Raw genomic sequence first — 27,360 nt, 5'->3', positions numbered from 1 at the left:
GATGTCAAATGAATGCATTTTACGTTGCCCTATTCGAAAATATATTTACAACAACATAAATACAGGTATGGCTCTATGATTGCTAGCAGTGCTTATGATATCAATATTTATCATTCAATTATTTTGTTTTACCATTTACGTTGTGCTTTCGTTTTAAGAGGACACCTCTGTTACAAGAGAGCTACCTAAACTGTCCAAGACACGAAATATAGAACAATCCGCGTTACAAAGTCAGCGCTTTCTCATGCAATCTTCGTTCGATTGTTCTTGATCGAGCTACAAATTAACATATAGAAATCAAGCAGATGGACGTGCTGGCAACGCGCTTGTGCGCATGTGCGCTGTCACAGATATTCTCATCCCCCCTTGAAATGCAATGCCATTGGAATTACTCTAATTTCTTATTCTATGCACATATGCCGATATCGTCAGGTCTATCGTGGCATGCTTCATTTACATAAATATTCATTTGTCCAAATGCACAAAACCCGTTACGAATTTGAAGATTTTGGAAACCAAAGAAAGGTATTACGGTATTTGCATTGATTCTCTCTGACATTGACAGTTGCCCTACCAGTCTACACGGTGGAATACAAATGACTTTGCATTGATGAATTGAATTATCATTCTATACACGGAAGACCTTTTTAATCATTTAGAACTACGACATTTTCCGCCGAAAGTCTGCTCTCGCTAGAGTTTTACTCGCAATGCAACGCAGATATATTTTTAAAGATAAATATGTCCCAACAAATTGGCTAATAAAACAAATCTACACAACTGAGAATGTACCGAATGATTGAACAAAATTACAAAGCCTCTTGTCTGAAAAAATCAGTCATACTCGCAGCATTGCAACGCAGATAGAGTTTTGATTCTTCCCAGAGCGCCCTCGAGAGTTGTTAAGTGGAAATGGGAGTTCACAGCAAACCACGCCCACACAGTACTCTTTTATCGAGAGTGGAAAGTGGTAGGTCGTGGCCACATGGTCTTCGTGGATTTTCTACATGACCGATGAATTTTTTTCCGAAACGTAGACAGGGATAAGTGTTACGCTTAGTGAACACGCAGTGAACGACATACATGTTTTCGTTTTAGGCCATCTATCTGTTGTGAGCCGTTTCCATCTTGTCATGTCATCATAAAGCCAACATCTTAAACTGAAATGACAAACCCTGCTTTAAACAGTTCAACAGAAAATAGAAGAAATAAGTCATAAAGATCCCAAGACTTAAGAAAACTTTTGTTTTGTTTTTGTGTTTTGGGGTTATTTTTTTGTTTTTTAGTTTCACACATTTGTCTCCCTGTCTGGGTCGGAATCCTCATCAACATATTTTTCTTTGAGTGGAGACCGCTCACAATGATTGGCTATCACTCTATCGTTGTGCACCTGGGGTACCTCACCAGACGGACTAACTTGCGTCTGTCGATAAGATGGTGGCATTTCCTCGACCGTTTCGTCTCTGTAATGTGAGTTTTGCATCGTGTTTGAAGGCGGAACGGGTCCTTTAAGAGGGTGCATCTGACTTTGCTCAGGCTCAAGCGCGTCGTAGTGACCTCCTTGATCGCGTGACTTGCGGTTCTCGTCCTTAAGAGGGCCCCAGTCCTTTCTTGGTTTCAGAGAATTCTTCAGGCGCTGAAGACAGATGAAAAAATAAAGACACGGTTTTAGGTGTAGATGAGCTTGATTTTCAGTCGTCTTGGACACACACATACATTCACACACAGACACAGACTCTCTCTCTCTCTCTCTCTCTCTCTCTCTCTCTCTCTCTCTCTCGTTACAGATACTCTCGTTGTGGATAATAAGTCTTGTTGATAACCATTAATGTTTGCAAATGATATCGCTACACATATAAAACTACAGGTATGGGCTGAAAGGTAATACGCATCGCTGTACAACTCACCTCAAAGAACGAACCTTGCTCCTTAAACATCAAGTGATACGGCATGTACAGTACGATCAGCCCGATGGATCCAAACGTCATCAACCAACCCAGGATGGGCTCAGCCCAGTAAGGGTACGTGTATGGTCCTATCTCCAGTGGTTTGTAGTCGTAGATGTGGTAAATCAGAACGAACTGTGGATGGAGGGAATAGTTGGGAAAATGTGTCAAAGCAAATATTGTATCTGAAACAAGTCTTAATGACAGGAAACAGTAAATACAAACAACTACGTCGCTTCAATAATGACAACACTATACATAAAACTCAACTTACAATTAGGTTAACATTAAAACATTTTTGTCTCGATAACAATGGTATGCTGTTGACTACCTAACTTATACCAAGGTATGGCATGGGCGTTTAACACATATCTTTTTTCACAATTTGTTATTTTTGACGAAAATTGACGGGAATATCATTCCTTTGATCGATTGGTGTCCAATGTTTGATTAAGGGTTAATGTGACTGGGCAAATTTAAATGGGTCGTTCCGTTTGGGCCACAATTCACATTTAGACGGTGAGGGTCAAAAACGTTTTTACTGACGCCATAAAGCTTTGTCGTTTTACTTCCAATGAACATAACGTTCAGCCGACAAGACAACATACACAGTCCGGGGACTAGGAAGCCTATTTACTTCGCAAACGTCGTCATTTTGAATGATATCAAAATCACAACTTTAGAAAAGGTTTTTATGTCATTTCATAGTAGAGTATTCGGTCTGTAATATTAAGTCAAAATGGCGGCAATGTGTGACCGAAGTGACGCCATCGACTAGAGTCCTCTATTCATCATTGACATTTTAATTTTGTAAATGCTTTGATTATTTTCCTATTCTGAGCCGATACACCTGCCTACAGTTTCGTCCTACTGAAACGATGAGCTTTCATCGAAAAAATGGACGAATAAATTACAGAAAGTCATGTCGTGGTGAGCTTGGTAAAGACAATTCTGCGATATGTTAAGTCGTCATGCTAAAAATGGAAATACATGGAATGTTTCTAAAAATAGACGGCGCACTGCTGGCGAGCAGCGGATAAAAATGTCATTAGTAATGAGAGCATGGAGGTTAATATTGATGCACACGACACGAAAGCTACGATTCAGAGTTCAAACAGCCAGTGTCATTAACCAGCAGTCTTCAGAGATTGCTGATAACACGGACTTGAAAACGAAACGGAGAAATTTTCACTTGCATAGTCTTCCCTCTCTAACTGCCACTATGTCTCCATGTTCATCTATCTCTCTCCTTCCTCTCCTGTCTATCTATAATAACATATCTCTGGATTGCTTTCCCTTCTAGTAATTACCTATTCATATCCATGGAATTTTACAGATGGATATGTCTTCCTGGATTGTTTTTCCTTCGTCCATTTCTTGTAATTACCTATTCATATCCGTTGAATTTTACAGATGAATATGTCGTCCTTAAGTCAGGTAATATTTTATGTATACACTTGGGGTTTCGTTATATATCACTTCTTAGAACTCAAGTTTTCAGCTACTCTTTGTGCCAATTTCACTTGGAGAAAGGAGCTGTAAATTATAATTGTTGTAGAAGGACGACCACACTTTGTCAAGGTTTACAGCAAACAGAATAGATTAGATGAAAATCGGAAACGAGTTGCACCTGTTTCGCCACCACCATGGACGGACACGTTTTGTGTTGGCGTGGCAAATAGTATATTTAGCTGTATAGCTATTTTTCGGACGATTCGACTTTGTTTAAAGTGCAATATTCACAGGACTTGCAAACCCTGTTTATCGGCGATATTAATTCTTAGATGATCAAAACTATACAGACAGGTTTATGATGATAGTGTTAAGGTTACGACCTAATTCTATGGATAACAAATAAAAAAGTCGAGACTTAATTATTATTGATTCAATTAAACAAATCAATGAATAATTTATCATTTTATTATCAGCCTGCGTCACACTGCTTTTGCCGATATGTTTATCATGTACACTGACATTCCACTTACCATGACAAGAAACGGTGCTATGAACATTGGCACTATCGTGGTCCCGATCAAGATATAGTTAAACATTTCGGTTCCCTCTCCGATCATGTCTTTTAAGTTTTGTATCAAGTTTCTGAAACCTGGTTGAAAGGAAAAATATAAGCTTATTTAATTCCATCGAATGTTACATTTCATCCCGGAAAACTCCCATGCGAACGGACAAAAATGCACTCGAAAATAACATTCTCACTGTGCTTGGTGAGAATTTCCGGTCTCACAGGTGAGAATCTGTCATCATACTTGATTCTCACCGAGAATTGCTTCACCGTTTACACCGAACCCGTGTTTTCAAAATCAATCAATCGATCAACTTTATTACTCTTTATATTAAATATCACAAATCAAAAGTAAAGAATACAATAATACATTTGGTAAGTATCAAGAGTAATAGGAGACGGAAAAATAGCAAGAGCTAGTCTGGTCCGTTTCCTTGGCCATTTAGAAAATGTGAAGCTTATGAAACAATTTTTTTAATCTTGAAAGTCTCTTGCATTATACATCCACATTTGTACGAATACGCCCCCATGAGTGCAAAGCTACTGAATACAGGCGAAACAGATGCAAATTGGATATTAATGTGCATGGGACGCCAGGTGGTGTGTATCTTACCGTAAATGTAGGTAATGACAATTAGTTCCGTCAGGCCGAGGATGAGCATAGAGAGGGCGGCGGCGTAAGCATCTTGGAGAACCAACCAGTAAAGACCCGCCTGAAATTGAAAGTACATATACATATATCTCAATGCCATAAATTTCAGCAGTAGCAGCTTTCATCGTTATAATCCAGCAATAAGTTCCATAAAATCAGTATTTAGTCCCTAACGCTATTCAGAATTTTAGCGCAGATCCAGAGGCACCTACATGTATTACAGTCTTTCATTGAATGCACTATTTGACATTCAGGATGCGTGAGAAAGAGGACGAATTTTTTGCGTAGTTTTCATACTTAAAATTGGTGAGAAGTGCACCTTTTAATGCTGAAACGATTGTACTATCCTTGGCTCTTCTTTCCAACGTGTGCGGAATGGCACAGAATCGATCAATGACATCACAATAAACTGAAAGACTTTACCTCTGTAACGTGTGGAAGTCCCAGTATAAACAGAACGAGGCAGACTACAAAAGGGAGAAGCCATGTATGTCCCTTGATCCACTTGTTGACGATTGGGAACTCGTCGCGGATTGAAGTTATGATAGTTTCCACAAGTACCAACTGAAAATTATACAAAATAGAAATCACGAAAATGTTCGGAGGTGTCCTGAATGAACAAATGCATTTTCAAATTCACCAATGTTTGTCTGATGATAAGCATGCCTGTCTCCCCCCCTCCTTCCTGTCCCCCACTTTCTGTCCCTCTCATACTATATCGAACTATCAATTCCTCCCCGTAAGAGGTGCAAAGGAAAATTTAAAAAAAATTGGTTGACGTCAATTTGTTAATTAAACTACAAATTTGTCTCCTCCTTGCACTTAAAATAAGCAACGCTTTTTTCAAACATTTTCTTGTACTTCTCCTTAGTTCCAACTTTACATTTATAACTAAATGATTCTTTTAATCCTGTATGGAATGTTACGCCTCGTATCCGAGTTTTCAGATTAATACTTTCTGTAAGCTTATACTTGTTCTCAACTTGAAGTTCATATGACATCCAGTGTTGTTTTCTATACAAGACAATCGAACACATGAAGTACTTATGGATATAGGTATAATTTTCCTTCATTTGATCAATAAATTGACTCACTGTATCATGAAAGTGCATTATTGCGAGCCAGAACTTCTCTACTACTCCACGAACTTCGCAAACATCAACGGTTATGCGATTAGCCGTTGCCGTAAAAAGGTAAGTTATTTACGACAATATGAAAGTGAAACTCTTCGTTTCCACATAGACGGTAAAAGCGAGATATCGCTTCTACTGCCTATGGTAAGAGTACATTTTACTTTGAACATTCGTCAGTGAGTGTGTTAGCTCAGAATAGCAATATACTCACCAGAGAACCTAGTCCGAGAGTAATTAACATAAGGAAAAAGAGAAATGCCCAAAATGGTGCTCCGGGCATCCGGGATAATGCCTCGGGATACGCAATAAAGGCCAAGCCCACACCTGAAATGTTGAACATCATAAAAATTACTTTGTCACGGCTTCAAATGAAAGATAATTATAACGTGATCAGAGTCCACGAAAAACTGAGATGAAATTATGCACAAATGCTCATGATCTGATCATGAATATTACTTTCGCCAAATAAAACAAAAATGTGTGCTTGGCAGTAGCATAGGGTAGGTAGGCCGGAAACACGAGTACTTTTTATTTGACCTTAACAGAATTTTACCCGAATATAAAACTATGCTGTGTTGTAAATGTATCAGAACAGTTTAAGACTCAACGAGGGGCATCCTGGTATGGCAGTGATTAGAAGTACCGATGGCGATATTTGTCATAGCCATCAGATATTGCGATGTTTGTCATAGCCAATCAGATATCGCGATATTTGTCATAGCCAATCAGATATTGCGATATTTGTCATAGCCAATCAGATATCGCGATATTTGTCACAGCCAATCAGACATTGCGATATTTGTCATAGCCAATCAAATACCATATAAATTTCTGACTATGTCCAACTTTATGAGAATTACAGGCACATAAATGCATACCCGAGGCAGCAACTTCCGATACTTCTTTGCCAGTTTCATGGGCCATGAAACCAAGTATAGAGAATATAGCAAAACCAGCGAAGATGCTTGTACCGCAATTCATCAGTGGAATTATCATAGCATCCCTAAAGGCAAAACGAGAGGACATGACTCACTGAAAACATACAATGAACTTTCCTTCCATCTATCCACTTAAAGATGATGACGTCATTGACATTTACGTTGGTGTCAATGTATTTGATATATTCCAGTTTGCGGCAAAAACGGTGAATCGGAAATAAAGGATATCTTGTTAAGTGAAGAGATCGACCTCGTTGGCGTCGCTTTCAATAAAGGACGAATGTAAAATTTGCTTTGTTTCAATTTCATTGCAATGCACGACGTTGGGTACGAGGAAAATCCAATGACCTGTATGGATATAGGTGTCATCGCAATCAGACATATGTCATTTTGTAAGGCACCGGCATACTCACATGTAGACGTTATTTGAGAATTTGTTATAGCTTGAGACGACATGAAGTCCGCCATTGGCTGCACTCAATGAGAAGAAGATCTGGGAAGCTGCATCCTTCCACACCTGCCAATTTTACGATAAAATGTAAAAAAAAACCAGAAAAATAGAAAAATGTTAGTCAAAGAATTTCATTGAATTTGGTGGATCATATTTTGTCAAACTAGTTTATTTTTCTCCTCCAAAAGATGATAACGTATCTTGTTGTAACATGCATGACTTGCATAAAATGTACTCAACTAGTCAAGGTGTAACATTTTCTCAGCATTAAAGGTCTTTGTTGTACGTGCAATTATCTGACGATCTCAATGATCTCACATCAGGGTTCACAAGGTGGAATTTTTCAAAATAAATAAAAGTTCAACGAACAAGAGTCTTGTCTTAACTTAAGTAGTATGTACGTATTGGTAAAGTTTACAATCGACGATATCACCATAGTAAACTTTTTATTGCCTTTAGTTATTTAGCCGGAGTATTCACGCGTGTCCACCAAAACACAAGAACTGTCTTTGTATGATGTGTGTGTGGGTAAGTGTTCTCACCCTGGCATTCCGTAGAACAGACCAGTCTGCTTTCATGTAGAATTTAATCCCTTCACCGGCACCTGGCAGTGTCACGCCTCGGAAGAACAGAATGATTAAGACGACGTAGGGAAATATGGCGGTGAAATATACAACCTACAAAAGATACGAAAATGTATGTGTTGGCGTACAGCATTTGTGTCTGTGTGCATTTTACACTTGTTTTGGCTTCTGAGCCGCATTATTTCACTTTTGATACACATTTGTTTACGAATAGATTGACCGGGAGGTGAAAGTCCTGGCCGCGGCTGGGATGTCAGTTCGCCTGCAGCGTGGGAGAGTCGACAATCGATCGATTGATTTATTCCCCGGTTACAAGATCTTGTTCTTTTCATCGCAGGTATTCAGTTTCAACAAAAGCGAAAGAAAAGAGTGGCGGTAAAGTCAACAGTGATTAATCATGCGCTGAATTGCGACGACATCTGAGGAAGAATAAAAGCATTCATTGGCCTAGGATCAGTCTTACCTTGCCGATTGATTTAACACCGCGTACGAGAGCCAAGAAACCAAGGGTCCAGGCCAGTATCAAACACAGTGTCAAATGCCAACGAAGTGATCCGATATCATGGATACCGCTCGACGTTTTCAGTGCATATTTACTGTGTGGAAAAAAAGAAGAAATTTAATCAATTATTGTTGTTTAAAATGACGGCAACAAACTTATACAAAGCTTGTAAAATTATAGATGTGACGGCTAAATTTTAGGCGCTCAGGGGTGAGGGTTGTATCGCTAGTCAGTGGAATGTTGAAAACCTGCTACTAGCTGTCATGAGTTTGCACTTTAGGAATTCAAAAGAAAAGCTGACAACGTACAGACCATATCAACAACCTCTAAACTTCTAGTTATAGCCGTATGTCCAATTGGAAATTGGTGATCTCTTTCATTGATTTTGTGTGTCAAAAGTTTAGAAGGGTGTGAACACGGGTTTCATAATAGACTATTATCACATCTCACCACTACCCTCGTAACGATGACGTCATCATCGTCGACATCGTTATCATCATCTTATTGGTTCGTTACTCAATGATCATAAGGGACGTTCCTAAATATCACTTGTGTGAAATACTCGATATTTTTGTATGTAAAGCGGGCGTCTGAACGATTTACCGGGGCGACTTAGGGATATATAAAGGGACGAAAACCCACCTGAAATATTCCTCACTGGCGCTGGCCACTGTGATGTTGGAATCGTTGCCTGGCAACGTGGCATTAATATCTCGATCATCGTAGCAATTCTTTGTGTTCCAGTCATTGTTGCAGCCCACCCAGGGCAGACTTGGCAGATCCGAAAACGTGGCAAAAAGATAAAACACTGCCCAGCACATGATAACATTGTAATAAATCGAGATCAAAGCACTTAGGCTTACCATTCCATAGCCAAGCCCTGTAAAAAAATAATTAAATGATAACATGAAGCTTATTTCCCCAGACAGGTCCTCCATTACATTTTCCTTTATCTCGCTGAAACACAGCTTTTGACTCTGAAGTATTTCGCTTTGTTCGTGACGAAATGCCTAGTATGTAGCGTGGAGTGACTTTGTGTTATTTAATGGGACACAACTTAAGTTTGGAAACTCGAAATCTGATTGTATGGTATCTTTGGAAACCAACAGGCAACCTTTAACTACAGTAACTAGTGCATTTTTATTTTTTTATTCAAATATCTTATTTCTTATTAATCGATTCATCAACCCATCAATAAATCAGTCAATTGGTCAATCAATCAATCAGTCGATCTATCTATCTATCTATCTATCTATCTATCTATCTATCTATCTATCTATCTATCTATCTATCTATCTATCTATCTATCTATCTATCTATCTATCTATCTAACTATCTGTCTATCTATCTATCTATCTATATATCTATCTGTCCGTCTACCTGCCTACCTAGCTATATCTCAGTGTATGTGCACTCACTCTCCCTTCCAGTTATCCATCAACCATTCAACCAATCACTCTAACTGTCTATCTACGAATTCATAACACGATTGGACCTGTGAGACAATTGCATGGTGTTTGAAAAGTAGAAGAAATCTTCACTATTACCCTTTATACTTTGTATTTTTCTACATTATGTCAAAAATGGTAATCAAATGCAATTAAAATTCGTTTGCAAACAAACTGAAATAACACTTTCCATGCAATTGTCCGACATTAAAACAGCAGTTCAAAAAAGAAAAGGAAGAGAAAGGGAAAGCATACTTGCCTTTGAATAATGGGCAACACTTCCATACACCAACACATCCCTGGCTGGCGTACTGACCAATGGTTAATTCAATGAAAAACACTGGTATTCCAACGAATACCAACATAATGCCATATGGCAATAAAAACGCCCCTGAAAAACCAAGACAAAAAATGAACGTTACGAATTTCCTAGCAAGCACTCCTTAGTCTTAGGCAGCCCTGACTTTGAATAACAGTAATGTATTGTCCTAAGTCAGCGAGAATTACGAGAAATGGTACCTCATATTCATGAAAATAAGATGTGGATCACAAATTTAGATTCTGTCTTCATTATTCTCTCCCAAAATGGAATCAACACTTACCACCGCCATTATTATAGCAGAGGTAGGGAAAGCGCCAGAGATTACCAAGCCCAACAGCGTATCCTAAACAAGAACAGATGAACTCGGCTTTGCGGCCCCAACTTGCTCTCTCCTCGGTCTCTGGGCTCTCTTCTGCACGGTTGCTCTCAATGAATTCACGACTGTCTGCATCAGGTTCGGCTTGTCGCATGTAAGGGTGGCCTCCGTTGATTTTCACAGGTGATCCTTTCTTGTAGTGAATACAGTTGTTGTCCTGGCGACAGAAAATTATGACCTTGATCAGTATGGAATCTCATTCGTTCGTTCGAGGAGATGCCACACAGACTGGTTTCAAGGTGTGGAGTTTTGGGATGTGCACGACTTTGTCTCGAAGATAGGATTAATACATACTAAACAGAGACATATGTGCAGACAGGTGGACAGAGGGACAGACAGACAGAAAGATAATGTACGTATACATAATGTGAAACCATCAAGTCAGTCGATGGCTGTGGTGCATTTCGTTATAAAATTATCCAGTATATACATCAGTATCTATCCAAAAAGATGAATAATAAATACAATTCGGAACACTGGGAATGTTAGAATTAGTCGAAAGGAAATTGGTATCTTATAAACTGCGTTAGATATCACCTTATAACTGTACATTTGAAAAGCTATATTTTTACAGCAATTGAGCACAAACAGCAATCTCTATTGCTAAGTCACGCATTTCTTTGTGTTAGGAAAGCCAGCTTCGCTTGCTTTTTGATTCTTTGACTTCTGATTCCTTGTGAGCAGATCAGTGAAAACATTACGGATGAAATGGCGGTGACAGGAATTTGTTCGACAAGGCTGTTCGGTCTGTATTCAAATTCACATACTGACTGAGTGCAGATGGAATGATCTCGCTTTCAATGACCTTGGGAGGTCAATAATACCGGGAACAAAAAGCTTGACTCTTCAAATGAGATGCTGCTCACAAAATTTTCGCACTTTAGACCTTTCGTATATATGTGTAATTGTTCTTACAGTCAGCTGCATTCTCTCTACGGTATTCTAGAGCGCAAATCGGTCGTTGTATTACAGCAAACAGGATACTCGGGAATGAACTTGTCTTGAGTGGTTTTGAAACATGAAAGTCGGCTGCCGTGACTAAGTGTCACGTTGCCGTGTAAGAAAATCACGGACTATCTCATGTGGTTCAAAGCATGCCTGTGCCCAAATTTCATTGACAACTTCCAGAATAGCACCTGTGTCATTGACACGAGTACATTGCGTATATGCATATGAGGTGAGGATTTTTTTATCAATTTTCTGTGCACAACATGTACACCTGAATGACGGTCTATTTATGAAATCAATTGACTTCATGGTCACTTTTAGAAACAATCGGATGTGATGGTTTCGCGTGGATGACGAAATTCAAAACAGTTTACCAGCAATGATGCTTTTATCTGTCACTTCTTCGCTAAAATTTATTAGTAAAAGGTTGAAGACGAAAATTCTGTTTGTTTCTGACATTTTGGAGCAAGGAGAGACTCTTTGCAAATACACACATGTCAAATGATAAATGCTGTAAATTGATAAGATAAGTGGTCCGGAATGTTTCATTCAGATTTTCAGATTTATTCAGAAGACTGCGTGGTATGGATCACTTCATTGCGTCAATGTTGGATACTTTCCTGTACATTAAGGGCAATTATGACGTTGGTTTCTCGCTTTTCTTATCACTTAGCTCACAGGGCACTGACTATATGTCAACCTCACCAGTCACTGCACCTGTCACAAGTGCGCAAGTTTCTCGACTCGTGAGTGTCACTGTGCTTTCAATTCTGCCTGGCAGTCCCGTCTAATTCAGTTGACTGGACCGTGTAAAAATAATGCCAAATAAAATATTGTACGGCGTGCGCCCACGCAAACGGTGATGTTTAAGTATCCCGCGGTAAACTACAGTCAGTAGAGAAATCTTTACTGTCTATGCACGCTATACACTGCTTAGCTGTTGCTAAGCGACCAGTAAAACGACAAGTTTTGGAGGAAGTTGGAACAAGAAAATCATCCAGCAAAACAAACAAATTAACTTAAAAAAATATATGACTGATAAAATTGTGTTCGATCACAGTTGAACGTTTTCTCGAGGGACTGTGGTTTCTCTTTAAAAAATGTATTTTATTCCGGTCTAATTCACGAACACTGCATGGGTCGAGTACGACCAATGACGTCACTATCATCAACGCAACCACATTAGCAATAAAAGAAGTATGACGCAGGTATACTGCGTCTGGCAAGTGTAGTGTTGCTTTAACTCAGTTGATGCTTAAAGGTCAGACATGGGCAGAAATCAAAGCAATTAATCTCTACGCTCTAAATAGGCGATCAGTTGAGTCGTGCAATAGCACCGAATTACCGTGGAATGTTAATGAGGCTCAATTCGCCACAAATTTAGTGCTGGCATTCAGATAAAATCCGGCCTTCAGAGGAAACCTTATCACGCCATCCGGGGGATGACTGAATTCGCATAATAAAAAGATCTTCAATTAATACATGCGTGTTCTCGACGAGATTATATCTGGTGTCGAAGTACGGAAGTTACAGCTGTGACGGCAATAACAGAAGCTATCGTGTTCTTAGGGATAACATTGTCGTCTGAGTAAAGTGTTCTACTGTCTGTGTTCCTATGGTGTAAGCTTTGGTATCCGCCATTGCAAAACAAAAAATCAAAAACGAAACCGAAACTTACAATATTGGCGGGAATTTGGTGAGCAGTTTCGTGTACCACAATCACATGTATCTTGTGGCGCGTAGGACCACTTTTAAATCTTCTCGATTCAAAACACATAAAGCTAGAATTACTTGTGTGTCCCGTCGAGCCACAGCTAATCTGAATTCCATGTACTTTTGTGGTGACGTTTATGATAGCACGGCCAGATAACTCTGATACATTTATTTCGCTCTGCGATTTTTTCAGTCTGAGTCAAATTCGGGTCAGTCGAGACCACATTCAGTTTAAAGAGTTATGGTTTCTGAGGATGTAATCCTAAAGAACTTCGCGATTGCATTGCGCATGCGTTGAGACAACGCCATGTGCGTGATGTCTTCCCGCCTTGCTCCTCATAAGAACCACAATCTGTACCTTGTTGTTCGACATCAAATTACATTTGAATTTCTTCGCCTTGAACATTTTGCTTTACTTTTATCTGAGAAAGAAGGGATAAAAGTCTCGTAACACATCATTGGGGATGCGGCGTCGTATGTTACAGTCTGTGATTTACTGGTAAACTTTCGCTGTTCGGAGAATTTATACCCTCGCATTGAACTTTTTAGCCCACATTTTTTTGGCGAGGGATAGGTAAAATTGGGGAAAAAAAGCTTCAGTGATATAGGAGGAGTTTAGAAAGTGTACCCACAATTCCGCGCAGTCGGATCGGAAATTGTGGAATATAGGTTTGCATTCTTGCTTTTATTAAAGAACTGGGCGATGATTATTTTGAGGGAAACTTTGAAGTTTTGTCTGTCAGTAAACACATTGTTTTAGAAGCCGCTTATATTGAGTTGATTACCGTTACCCTGGAGTTTTTCATTACAAGTTCCGGTTTACTTAAATTTTGACGAAAACAATAGGAGCCTAATAATGAATAAATTACAATATTAATTCCTGTTGTTGTTTTAGTTTCTTCCAGTAGCATTGTTGAAATTTGCTTGCTCGAGTGTTTTTGAATTTGCTGTTGAAGTTCAATCTGATGGATCTTCAAATTTGTTGAAAGCACAACAAAAATATGAAGGTATGGTAATTGGGGATACTGTTCTCAATTTCGGCACAAAACGTACATTTTCTTCAAAAACAATGAATAAGATTGATTTGATAATTTTTTAACAATGTTCTTTGTTTTTCTTTTGTCAAAAGTTTCTTTAAACTACTAATAGTGTTCTGTTTGGGATACAGTTTGAAATCAATTTGAAATTCGGCTTTTCGATTTCTAGGGATGTCCTCTTTTCAGATTTGTTCAAATTATGGCAAAACACCAGAATATGCTGGTTATTCTCTGTCAAGGCGTTTTTCTGTAATGGCGTAGGCTCACTAGCACTGGTAAAGCTTCGGCGTTCGCTCAAGCTCAGTAATCATGCCATAAATACATACAGGGGATGTCATATCTTCATAAAATCTGATCAAATAGATTTTTACTGAATGAAATCTCCGTAAGATAACCCGATAATATTTGTGTATAATGCAAAAGAAAAGATAATAAGGGCATTAATACTGAAGGAAACGAAGCTATGGCATTGAAAATGAAAGTAACATATGCGGCCTTCAACGCAGAAATTCGTCTCGACACCGACGCTACATTTCGTATTAACATTAAACCCTTTATTTACCGTCAAGGAGGCGAAACTAGGCATCTCGTTTTACTAAGTGCCCTAATTTCCCTTAATGAAAATGTATCTAGCATGGTACATGACACAGAATTACAAATCGCCGAACGTCTAGGCAGAGTAACAAACTGTAAGTGACAATTAATCTCGACACCGGGCATACTTCGGTGCATAGGGCTTATACTATCACATGTGTTGAACAGACACACATGTAGGCCAGAGGGTGTATATTGCGTCGCAAGGCAACATATTTTATTGAAATGGTAATCATTTCAGGATGGTAATATTAAAAACATCCTTGTGGAATTTTCATAAGCCATCATGTGAGTTAAAATGACCACAAAATATGTATGTCTGCTTGCTTTGTAAATTTTGTTTGTTGTACCTGACCTGTACCTCTGTGTCCGGCTGGAGTGAGCCAGTTTGTTTCTGTGCAAAATCCCCGTAGACCTTTAACCGATACCCTGCAGTTCATATGTACCATGGTGAATCTATTTTTAACGAATTACTGCTAGTTTCGCAGGCTACAGTCACTTGATGCCGAAGAAAGGAACGGGTCGCCAAAACAGGGGTAAGGAAGTGCAGTTTGCAAAGAAATTGACTTTAAAACTCTTTAGTCAGTAAACTTTAAGACTCTTTAGTCAGTAAACATCTTCAGCGTTTGTGTCTTGAGACATACGTCATTATGCACACGATGACCTTGTACAGGGGTCGGGGAGAAAAGGTATTGGCACCCCGCCCCCGCCCCCCCCCCCCCCCCCCCCCCCCCCCCCCCCCCCCCCCCCCCCCCCCCCCCCCCCCAACAGCGGGATACCCCGAGGCCATTCCGGCTTTGGAACAGTAAGACTACCAGTACTACTGTAGGTCAGTGGTACGGTCACATGACCAGAGCTATTATATTTGTACTTTAATGTTAATGGTTTGAACTGTTTTAGTTCATCTCTGACATCTTTTGTATCGTGAACTTTTACCGATTCCCTCTTAGAGATCACGAGTTTTGATGATGTAATGATGAAAGCAATGATGATGAGGAGAAGAACGACGATCTAAAGTATCGCACGACACTATTTACATGATTTTATCCATATCAAATCACAATTTATTGTGTGCGTATAGTCGCTTAATTTCAATGTCAGCATGTTGAAATCTGCTTAGTATTTCGTCTGAGTCCAATTCTTGTCCCACAAAGATAATGTATTTATAAAAACAAGTACATCACGACCGAAGCCGAGCATGTCATTAAAGAAACTTCCGGGGTTATTTAGCGGGATTGTTCGACCCGTTCAAAGATAAAATTGACTGAATACGAAGTTTATCAAGATCACACAGGAGACCCTATAATGCTGTACGTAACATCAGGGAATGCTTTTGTAGAAGCTACCACATCACGTTTCACTCTACGTCACAGTTTCTTTGCCTGAATTATTTTTTCGTTCAATTCTGCGATTGCAATGACGTGTTTTCCCTTCTTAATTCCCTTGGAATGTAAAACTTACCCGCGGCAAGTTGTACCAAAATCCTGCTCTACTAGTTCAAACGACAATTGCTTCTAGATCTCCGGATGTTTCCCGCCAAAATACAGACAAAAAAATCCTTTTTTTCGGTGCAATAGGCTACATTATTTTCCCGGTGGAAGATGAATTGGTTCGAATAAGTAAACACTGCAGAAAAAATATATCTAGAGCATACCTCAGAATTTCTTATGTTTACATTTTACATTTTGTACTCACTAGGTTGATGACAAACAAATAATTTTGTGATCGCCTTTGATAATAAATACGACAGACACTTGGAAATCTAAAATACGAGATTGGTGTCAATGCTCGATGCGTCTGACAAAGGTTTGGCAAAATGCACGTCGAATACATCGAGATTACGAAAGTATGGCGGGAAAATACTACGTGGCACAATTTCAGACGAACACGCCGATCGATGTGAACCACGCGCATGAGCAGTTGTTCGGGGGCATAATTCGCAACATATTGTACCTTGTATATCGCCCATCGTGACATGCGATACTTAGGGGTTATTACACGAAGTTTGGGCGATACCGCGTCGTATTCGAGTGATGTGTCCGTATTTTGACGAGTTGCGCAGCAACGAGTCAAAATACGGACACATCACGAGAATACGACACGGTATCGCCCAAACTTCGTGTAATAACCCCTTTATCATACATGCATGCTTTGGTTATGACTGTTTTCCTACGGACGTTCCGAAATTAGCGACGAAATCAACTGAAATCGACCTTGCTTGCTCATCGCTGTACTGATAAAAAGTTGGTTGCTAAGGAGTGATGACAACCGTATCACTTCTTGATATTATTCCGCTGTTGGGCCATTCCACTTCAAAGGAGGGTTTATGGCACAATTTTAAAGCGAACAATTTAAATATAAAGATGTCGACACAGGTTTTCACACTTTGAAGAAGATTTATTTTTACTTGAAATTGCGGTGGATGTAAAAATAGGCTGGAGTGTGTAAAATGAGTGTGTTTTCGTGTTTTGAAACATACCTCATCCCTTCGCGAAAGTTATGGGGCCGGCCAAAATTGGGTCAAAATACTCGCGCCGCGCCAACGTTCGATTTCAAACTCGATCATGTCGATCGAGCAGCTGAGAGCATAAAGTAAGCAGCTGTGCGACATCATCTATGAATGCACAGTGGATATAATAGCCGTACCAGTCAGTTTGTCTCCAAGAATTATACATGTCCTCAGTCGTCAAATATGGCGAATTTACCATCTTAGAAAGGAATTTGTGAGCGGATTAGGGAAAAACGTGAAGTGAGTACACTGTAAGCCGTAGCGTCGTAACTCGTTCGTGATTTTGTTGCTGTACGAATAAAACATTTAAAGGTAATTTACATCGTCTGCTCGTATACTTTCATCACTGGCTTGCCTAAATAGAACTAAATTTCTTTCACAACAACCTAAACAAAGTTTTACTTTCCCTAGTGTCTTACATTGTCTCCGAAACCCGCACCGGTGGGACCGGACACCATCATGACCTGTGAATCTCACTGACAGGTACAAATCGGAAATATAACATGTGCACATCGTCTGTCGTGAGTATTTTCAGTGCGGTTGCATTTTTGTGGCTCATTTATGGTTGTAAACGATGTAATTCATCACTCAGATACTTAAACTCGTCAACAGGAAACTTTTCGTATAGCGGTTCTGTCAATCGAGATCGTAATCTTCGGCAGCGCAAAGTAGACGACATGAAAACACCACCGTATGGGATTGGCCGTGAACGATGACAGGTGTCGGGTCGGCAAAACATAGACATTTTCAATGCGTTCGTTTGTATGTTTTTGGTACAACTACTTGTACCTAAGTGCGATGCCCATGAACTGACTGCAAAGAACAAAATTTTGACCATAAATCACATTCACAATGACGTTTCGAAGTGTCACAAGTCTACGTCTAAGTTTTACATGTATGTGAACATCCCAGCGAAGGTCACGCGTACGCGTAGCTGTAAGTAGTTCGGTTACAGTGAAAATATAATTCGTATTTTCACTAGTTAAAATACGGGTTCATATTAGTACCGTCTAAACAATAGGAGAATGGCAATACAGGCATAGCATGTATGATAAATATAAAATATGGATTATTTTGGATATTCTTGTTCAAAAACCTTTCCATATTTACAGATTGACTCCACTTTAAAACCTATTTTCTAAGTCAAAACTTTGCTAAAAACTGGGATGTGAAAAGGTTAACTTCCAGGTTTTACTACTAATGAGTGGAAATAATAAAGAAATTGAATGGCCGATTTCACTTGATATTTCACTCGCATAACACATCATGCAACTGACAGGTGAATGTGAAGGGTTGTAGATTTATCACCAAACTAGTCATTTGTTAGTTGGTTTCGACAGGAAATATACTTCTGTATATATTTTACATCGTTTTGTTCTGTTTTCGCGTTACCAACCGTGATGTATCATTCATACTTGACATGGCATGCAATAACATGACGGGCCTTTGAAATACAATGAAGTGAAACACAATCATTGTCAAACGATCTGAACCTTCACAGCTCAGAAAGACACGACATAAAACAGCAGGTTTCGATGAGACCACTGACCAAATTTCTCGGAATCATTAAATAGATAGGGTAGCTACTACTTTTCATCTCCGAGTCCAATTTATCCCGCTTTTGTGTTTCAAATTTCACTGTAATGTCATTGCTTTGGTTTGCTGACCACCACATCAGCTTTTGCTTTCGTTTTTTCACGAATAAAGTGACACCTACAGCATGATTTGGACATCTAGTATTCTTCCGAATCGAAAAGAAATGTGTCAAGTATTTTATTTTTAGTATCCATGGCTATATAAGATTTTCGTCGTTATTATTTGTCCAAATGCCAGACGGCAAGGGCTTAGCAGACTTATTGACTTTACATGAAAGCCGAACTGGGCCACACATGGCAAAAGGCCAATGTTGCGCAGTGCGTAATTAGTATGCGCAAAAGAAAGTAACAAATGAGTACCATTCATATTCGTTTAATTTTCACTCTTTTTTTCAACTTAAATGAAATTTTCAAGCTAAAATAGAAATTGTTTATTTGTAGCTTGAATGGTTCGGTATATAAAATTATTGGATCGGGCAGAGTATGAAAACATATCTAGACATTTGATATCATGGCGGTTTTAATCTGTCTGTCTGTCTGTCTGTCTGCTCTTCTGTCTATCTCTCTGTCTGTCTGTCTTCTATCCTCTCTCTCCCCTTCTACCTCCTCTCTCTAACACGTACACACACTCACTCACCTCTCTCTCTCTCTCTCTCTCTCTCTCTCTCTCTCTCTCTCTCTCTCTCTCTCTCTCTCTCTCTCTCTCTCTCTCTCTCTCTCTCTCTCTCTCTCTCTCTCTCCATAAACTTCCGGCGATTATACCGTTGTTCATTTTTTGAAAAGACCGAAATATAAATATAACTACGGACTTCGCGACTGTTAATTGACAAAATTATGGATATTATGCAAATATATGACATGAATGGAATTTTGCTGGATTTGTACACTGGCATGGAAACAAAACGTGTTCGTGTATAGTCAAATTGATTTTCAGTTTACGCGATATGCCTGTGTAAGTGTAAGAAGAGAATGAATGGAATGTATTAGAGTCAGTAAATATTTTAATCTCCGAGCTACCAACCACCTGGAAGAACTCAGACTTGTCGAAACCGGTTTGGTCCTTATGCATAATCAATAATGAAAGCAGGTCGAGTATCCCATGATACTTAAAAATCACTTCGCAGGACCTGACTGCAATGTGAAGCCTGAAATCAAAATATTGATTTAACTACATGCACACACTCAAGATTCTAATAGCTAAAGTTATTGCAGACTTCCCGTTCAAGATCCAGGCACCAAAGTCAGAGGTGGACTGTCAGTAATCACTGTAATTGGTTGATTTACAAATGGCAACATTTTTCTGGATTTGACTTGATTGTAGAGTCCCACATTCCATCATCATCCGGGATACGAGCGGTTCGTGTGCACATATTGATTATAAATCCTTAAGTTCCCCGATGCCAACAACTGAATGTTTGTTTACTCCCTTGTCGGTCTAAGTGACCTTTTCCTTCCAGTGAAATAAAATATTTGCATGTCTCGTTTTATGCTAGAATTTATCCGCTTAGGTTCAAAATTATTCTAGGTCACACAACTGAAATACGATTAATGACTTAGACACACACACACATATACACAGAGAGAATAAAAAAAAAGCCAGACAGAAACAGACAGACACTGAGACAGACAGACACACCATATTTATACACACACATACATACATACACACACACATACATACATACATACATACACACACACACACACACATACATACATACAAACAAACATACATACATACATACATACATACATGCATGACGCATGCATGCAGCATGCATACATACATACATACGTACATACATACATACATACATACATACATACATACATACATACATATATATATATATATATATATATATATATATATATATATATATATATATATATATATATATATATTCGTTAATATTTTTTTCTTGTTGCGTGTTTAATTCCAAATGCGGCAACTCTAAACACCTTGCAATTTTTCCCTGGTCTACAGCTTGCGCTAGATCCTTTGGCTGTGTCTAGAGAACATTTGATTTTCGCTATCCTGTCCTTGTGTAAACAGAGGATGGTACTCATTCTAAATTTTAAAAAATACCGCTGCAATGTGCTTTTTCTATCCAAAGGTTGAGCAGTCGAGAACCCTGATGAGGAACACGTCAATTTTTCAATGAGGGTAAAGTATAAACAAAGGTTTTCAACTTTCATTTTCGATATTCAAATTAGGGCTGTTCAGGGCAGTTCAATCATGCCAGCAATGGCTAAATTCAAGTATTTCGATTACTTCGTGTTTTTCATGGTTTTATGAATCTTTTGCTCCATCCTTAGATCAAACAGACAGCATAAATTACTACCTAGACATGTAGATGAGGCACGATACCCCTCAATGGCTATTCTGCTATCACTAACATATTGCAATGTTAGTGCTGCTACATAGAATGTTTTTGTTTGTATCAATTTACATAGTAAATATGTCCCCATGTGACCTCTGATTGGCTTATTTTTCTTCCGGTTTATCGATTATAAACCATATGTTCTGTCAGTTTGCTATTTTGAAATTTCTACGTATACAGTGTCAATGGAATTTAACACATTTTAATTAAACTTTTTTGTATTGATTTCAAAGTGAAGAGTGTCTAACAACTCGCTTTTAGCATTTGAAACGCTTAGAAGGTTGTTTCGTGACAAGAAATCCGGATATACTGTATATGAAGTGGATCGAATTAAATCGTATACGCCATGTTTGTTATTCTACTTGTGCTTTCGGAGTCTGCGAGCACGTTTTCCCTTCGTGATCTACGCAAACACACGTCAAGTGACCTGCCCAATGAGGAAACAACCAATATTTCACAGTGCCTATCAGTCTGTTAAATATGGTTCGGTCTTGATTCTATTTCGATGAAAGTTGGTTTATAAAGTGACATAACTCACCATTTCAAGCGTCTATATTTAATCTTTGGTAAATTTAGATCATTTTTAGTCAGTTAACCATAATACCTGTTCTGCCTTAAATTTGTCTGTCTGTATATATGGTTCCATCTTAATTCGATTTCGATTGAGATGGTTTATAAAGCGACATAACTCACGATTTCAGCGTCTATATTTAATCGTCGTAAATTTAGATTATTTTATAGTCAGTTATCCAAAATATTGCAAAGTTTTGTTATTTGGATTTTTTCCCCTTTCGTGCCCTTCCCTTTTTCGGTATTTGTAATTTCAGTTCCTGGTGTTTGTGGTTCGTCTAATCACAATATACACCAGATTGTAATTCCATTCCTGGGATTCTATTTGTATTGATGTTTGAGTGAACGAATCGAATTTTCTGATCAGTGACGGGGATGTTGGCTTGCTCTAAACGTTATTTGCGTTACTATCGATTCGTCTTTGTTCATTCGATAAGTTGTATTTTGAACCCATCCGAGTTTCTTATACATGGCGTACATGCTTTACAATGTTACCAGTAAATAGGCAGGGAACGTGAAGGCCCGTCACTTTTTTTCACTGCACGCTAGTGAAGTGAGGTACTTGGCCCGTTCAGATTAACCTCGGGCCACTTATCTCCAATTTCTATTTACACCTTATACACAGCAAACTGTGTGCAGACATGTAGTATAGTATAGATATCAGGCACAACTTTGTCGACAGTCGGGTTCTCGGCCTACTTTCGAGAACTTTGGCCTCAATATTTTGCTGTGATATGTCAATCGTTGCTCTAAAAAATCTATTAATTCCATTTGATACTAGAGGTTTGGTATTTGAAAGAGCATTCTTCTTGAGCATTATTTCTCTGACGTTGTAGGTCTAAAAATATCCGAAGTTAAGACGAGATAAAAACGACATGTGTGCGTTGGCAGTCAGTTTTAAGCATAATGGCGACCAGTTTAAGGTATTTCGCGACTCGAAATTGAAAGATTTCAACTTTTGCTCAAACTTCCCGAAAAGGAACTTTAACCCTTTTGAAATCAAGAATAAAAATCAGGGTCACCGCGCAAACTTGAAACTAGAATATTTACCGACACTTGGAATTCAAAATGGCCGCCAACCCTGTGTTAACTTTATGAGGGAAATTTAATTTGATTTTCACAAAAATGAGTCGATAAAAACCTTACTCACTCCACGTGCTTCAAATGAGCGCCCCCATATGTGGCAGAGTCCGAATAGCCTCCACCCCCCCCCCCCGGCGCATTCTACCTTAAAAAGCTCAGTTGCAATTGTTGAAAGTGAAATGGCGCTTAAAAAAAGCGCGAAATCAAAATGTAAAACGATTCATGAGTGTGTACATATGCGATAGACTCGCGTGTTCACAAGTGAAATGCGGGGGTCATACGTTGTGTAAAGATGCCCAAATAAAGTCACAAGACCAGTGATCATGATTATTAATGATCATTTTCAAAATAAAAAAATACCGGTTTCAACTTTGCGAAAGGAGTGGCAGCAATGCCATGCTACTCTGTCTGGTCACGTGGGTGGCGGGACTGTGGTCTGGTTAATAGTTTCCAGAATTCTTTCCATTCAGTAAAGCTCTTTGTTTATAAACAAACCCATGCCTGTACAGTTATCGACCGTGCATGTAAGATGGAGTTTTAACAATTACTGGGATTAAGGGAATAATGCAGGGATTAAGGGAGCGAGAAATGGCTAAGTTACTCAAGACGACACCAAATTAAAGCAATGTCGAGACGGATGTGGTCAAGTTCACCGACGGCCCCATCATAGTGTGCATACCATCATGGAATGATTCAACATCACGTGTTAGTAACCGTGACGCTAGTATTAATTATCAGCATTTTGCAGAATGATCCCAGAATAGAAAAGGCAACTAGAATAATGATGAATACCCTCTTAATATTGATCAAACTCAAGGGATTCAGTTCCTTGGCGTGATGCCAAATGAAATTTTGTTTCGCGCCATTTACCCTCTCACCAGTAATGACGTAGATTCAGATCGTTTAATAGGCATTCGTAATAGAGTACTTCACCCTGAAATATCGCTTAAGGACTATTCAATGTGTGATGAGAAAGACAATCTGAGGAGTATCGCAGCGGTTTTCTTATTCCGGTCTGTTCGTACTTTTATAATTTGTGATACAGATACAAGATGCATACGGCTATACTTTTCTTTCGCGAACGGTATAACGTGGCCATGTTGGTACATGATTGTTGAACTACCACGCACAGACTAACATAAATTCCTCCGTAAAACACTATGATCGAAACTAATTTTTCGTACATAACATTGTAAACACGGTTTGCAAATTGAGAAGCGGGTAAATCAGTCATTTGATGAATGCCATACGACATTTGAAGTGAACACACGCAAGGGAATCCATATGGTGAACACACATTAAAGATGCCAGGCAGTAGTTAATCTCTTACAACGCTGTCTGCATAAAAGACGATATTTCTTCACTAAGTTTAGTGTAGAATTAGTGAGGCCAAATGACACCTCAACCTTATACACGATGTCAGGGACACCTGCTCTCCGTTGTTTTATCGAAATGTGGCAATTAATTTGAGGAAAATATGATAGGCACTTTTACAATCATGAAATTCCAACGCCAGGAGAGCTAAGCTTCCATTCACACTAAAATGGCGGGTTTTTATTTATAGTTCGTGTTGTGCTTTTGTTCAAGCCACGCGCCGTATATCACTGGATTGCTTTGAAAAGATTTACCTGTACACAATGAGACACTTATTTTTCACACCATCGATATTACTTGAGCAGAGGAAAGGTATTCGTACACGAAATAAAAGCCAAGTTGGGTACGATAAGTGTTCAAAATGAGGAAGAATGCTTACCATAACAAGGATCACGATATCAGCAGTTTCCTTTCAGCTCTTGTAAAACTCGTGTATTTCCTAAAACCTTCAGCATACGAAAGAAACAGAGACGAGCATACAATTAGCATCGCTGCAGACAACTATGAAAGAAAACTTTGCAAACGGCGTTGTGAAGGAGACATTAAAAATCATAAATTTGTCAAAGTCAAGAGCTACTCACATGTACTGTTACACCGGCCGGCTTTCAATGTTTATGTTTTGAAATCGCACACATGACACGCTGTACCCAGGCCTATATTATGTTAATGTTCGCAGAGTGGGCGTGTCTCACGACTGCGCACGATAAATTTTGTTTCATTATCATTGGCATATCGCCATGTTGTCATAGAAACAGATTAATTAATTAGATTCGAAATTACATCTGAAAGGAGAACAACGCAGTCTTGGCTTCTGGCCAATTTCACGGTGTATACATTTGTACTGCCTTGTATTGGGGTTAATTCAGGTGTACAAAAAAACCAAAGCTCCTAATATTTTCACAACCCACATGCCGTTCAATATTTTGTCGAGAATATCTGTACTTGAAAGCCTTTAAATCCCTCGAATATTTTTTCATAAAAATCGTGAATCATGGCAGAGAATAACATTCTGGTAGCAAAATAGCAAATGGTGATCTCTGTAGCGGCAGTATAATGTAGGTACTATAAGTAGAGCCTATGGGATTTTTGTGCGACGCAGTTAGGACGTGAAGGCGTACATTTGTATATGGAGGAATTTTATTGGGCCTCCCTGCATAATCAGCCTAGACGATTCGTTAAATTCACCCATTAGTGCTGGCAGTGCAAGAATTATCCGATACACTGCATGCACTGATCGGCCGGCCTTGCTGTAACATGAAGCCATTCATCAGTCTACTATAATATATCACGTGACGTCAACTGAATTACCGCGGGAGCTTGGATGATACTAGGCCTATACGCATGTGCAATACTGGTTTTTCTTTGTGTACATACCCCAAAATTCAGGTCATCGCCATGACTAGGTCAACATGTCTACCCTTACCGTATAACGAAGACGTTGTCGTCCATGGAATGATTTCAAATGTTTTATTTAATTTTTATTTCACCTCAGCACACACCGAAAATTTTACCAAACGGCTAGACTGCAAACTTTGTCGACGGTGAAAATATTAATGATTTCAGGGGTCACATTATTACTTTTGACTCAATGTTGAATTATTTGTTTTTCCTCCATGCGATACAAACTTGCTTAAAGGACCAAGTATCATCCAAGATAAAGGTGGCCCAATTATAATATTATTTACGCGTGCATGATAAATACAAATGTGCTTTCCGTTTCGTTTATGTAGTAAAATGGCGGCCGAAATCATATGCATGTCACTATATACAACTTCCAAATTACCTCATCAATGTACTCTGATAGAGAGATAGATGGAAAGATTGGGCTCCGTCCTGCACTCGCTCAAAACCTTTACATCAAATTGCGAATATTAAAAGGACATATTCATGGCGGTGAATCATTACTTCGACGGTTGTTTTAACACTTGATCGCATATCCCCAATTCCTCACGTGTGTGGTTTGTTTTGATTTGGGCGTTTATCGTCGTTAATCATACATTTAGTACAGCCGATCGAGAATATCTATAGATAAAAACTGACCTTAAACATCAAACTCATGTCTATGAATGTTGACAAGACTACCCGTACCCGCGTGACTTACACGTGCTAAAATTATCAGCTACTCTGTCAAAGTTGACAAAATACAAAATTTCACACACACACACACATACACACATACATTCCCTACTAACCTGCCTTACACCTTGCAGTGATATTGATCAGATATAGTCTCAACATAGCAGTTTTTATCCAATCACGTGATGTCTCCTTTCTCCCCGTGACTAGACAGCACGTGCAGATCATCCTAAAATATATCTAAAAATAAAATGTTAACTTCTGTTTGACGATGGCTATTGCCTGTGTCATCAAAGTTCAAGCAACGCTTCAGCTCGCCAGCGAAATGGTTTTAATGGAAAGAGACATCAAGATTGCATTTTCTTTGCCAGATGTGATGGAAATCCATGTCTGTGTCACTGTTTAATCTTGTCAGTCACTAGATGGGTAGACCTATAGGTAAAATTATGATATTTAACTACTTTTCTTTTTTATGTGTATGTGGCATGCATGGATCAAACAAGACAAAAATCGTGAGTAGCATCGATTACCAAGATCAACGCAGTGCGGACATGCAGTGCGCGCATGTAAATATCTTTCCCATCGGGTCTCAAAATCGGCCCTCAAGCCAACCCAATCAACAAACACAGTAACGATACAAACCTCTGGAAATCTGTATATTTTAGAGGCATCTTATATGAAATCAGGCCAAGGAATTTTAGTCAATAGAAGCAGACGTAATTATAAAAAAATATCAAAACATGGCAACTAATCTGTCTCCTATGTTAAATAGGTATCTATCTATAAATTGTAGCGGATCGATGGTCTACTTATTCGAAAAGTTGACATTTTGGAATTCCAAAGCCCATTCCTTTCCTAACCGAGCAAAGTAACCGGCAATCACATGGAAAATTGATTCCATGGAAAACAAGGCGTGAAAACGCTGTGTCATTCCATGCTCTCTCCGTGTGCAGGGGGTAAAACTCCCGGGGCCAAAAATATGAGGGCATAACTCGGTCACCATACCAATGAAGGAAACCAATGCGCGTGGGGTTTGTTAGGCTTGTGAGCAATATGTGCCGATATATTTGATATTTTGATAGACTTGGGGCCTAAAATTCAACGC

The 27,360-nt window shown here is 39.0% G+C and overlaps 1 protein-coding gene across 2 annotated transcripts; it reads right to left on the bottom strand.

Annotated features, from left to right (window-relative positions):
* Positions 1-26,492, bottom strand: LOC139131868 (sodium- and chloride-dependent glycine transporter 1-like). Of its 2 annotated transcripts, none has more exons than XM_070698162.1 (15): positions 26,372-26,492; positions 24,559-24,625; positions 10,277-10,529; positions 9,934-10,065; positions 8,869-9,106; positions 8,188-8,320; positions 7,683-7,817; positions 7,103-7,206; positions 6,630-6,754; positions 5,963-6,075; positions 5,042-5,182; positions 4,580-4,679; positions 3,932-4,050; positions 1,908-2,081; positions 1-1,636 (listed from the first exon to the last, which is right to left on the bottom strand). In XM_070698162.1, exons 2-15 carry the CDS (start codon positions 24,559-24,561, stop codon positions 1,289-1,291), a joined length of 2,118 nt encoding a protein of 705 aa, XP_070554263.1. In that variant the 5' UTR covers positions 24,562-24,625; positions 26,372-26,492; the 3' UTR covers positions 1-1,288. The 2 variants fall into 2 exon arrangements, with proteins under 2 accessions (XP_070554263.1, XP_070554262.1); XM_070698161.1 differs by lacking the exon at positions 26,372-26,492 and adding an exon at positions 24,761-24,828.
* Positions 26,493-27,360: the final 868 nt, after the last annotated feature.

This window comes from Ptychodera flava, chromosome 4 (assembly GCF_041260155.1).
Source record: "Ptychodera flava strain L36383 chromosome 4, AS_Pfla_20210202, whole genome shotgun sequence".
NCBI classification, from domain to species: domain Eukaryota; kingdom Metazoa; phylum Hemichordata; class Enteropneusta; family Ptychoderidae; genus Ptychodera; species Ptychodera flava.
The sequence above is the reverse complement of the archived record's forward strand: the minus strand, read 5'-3'. Positions and strand labels throughout refer to the sequence as shown.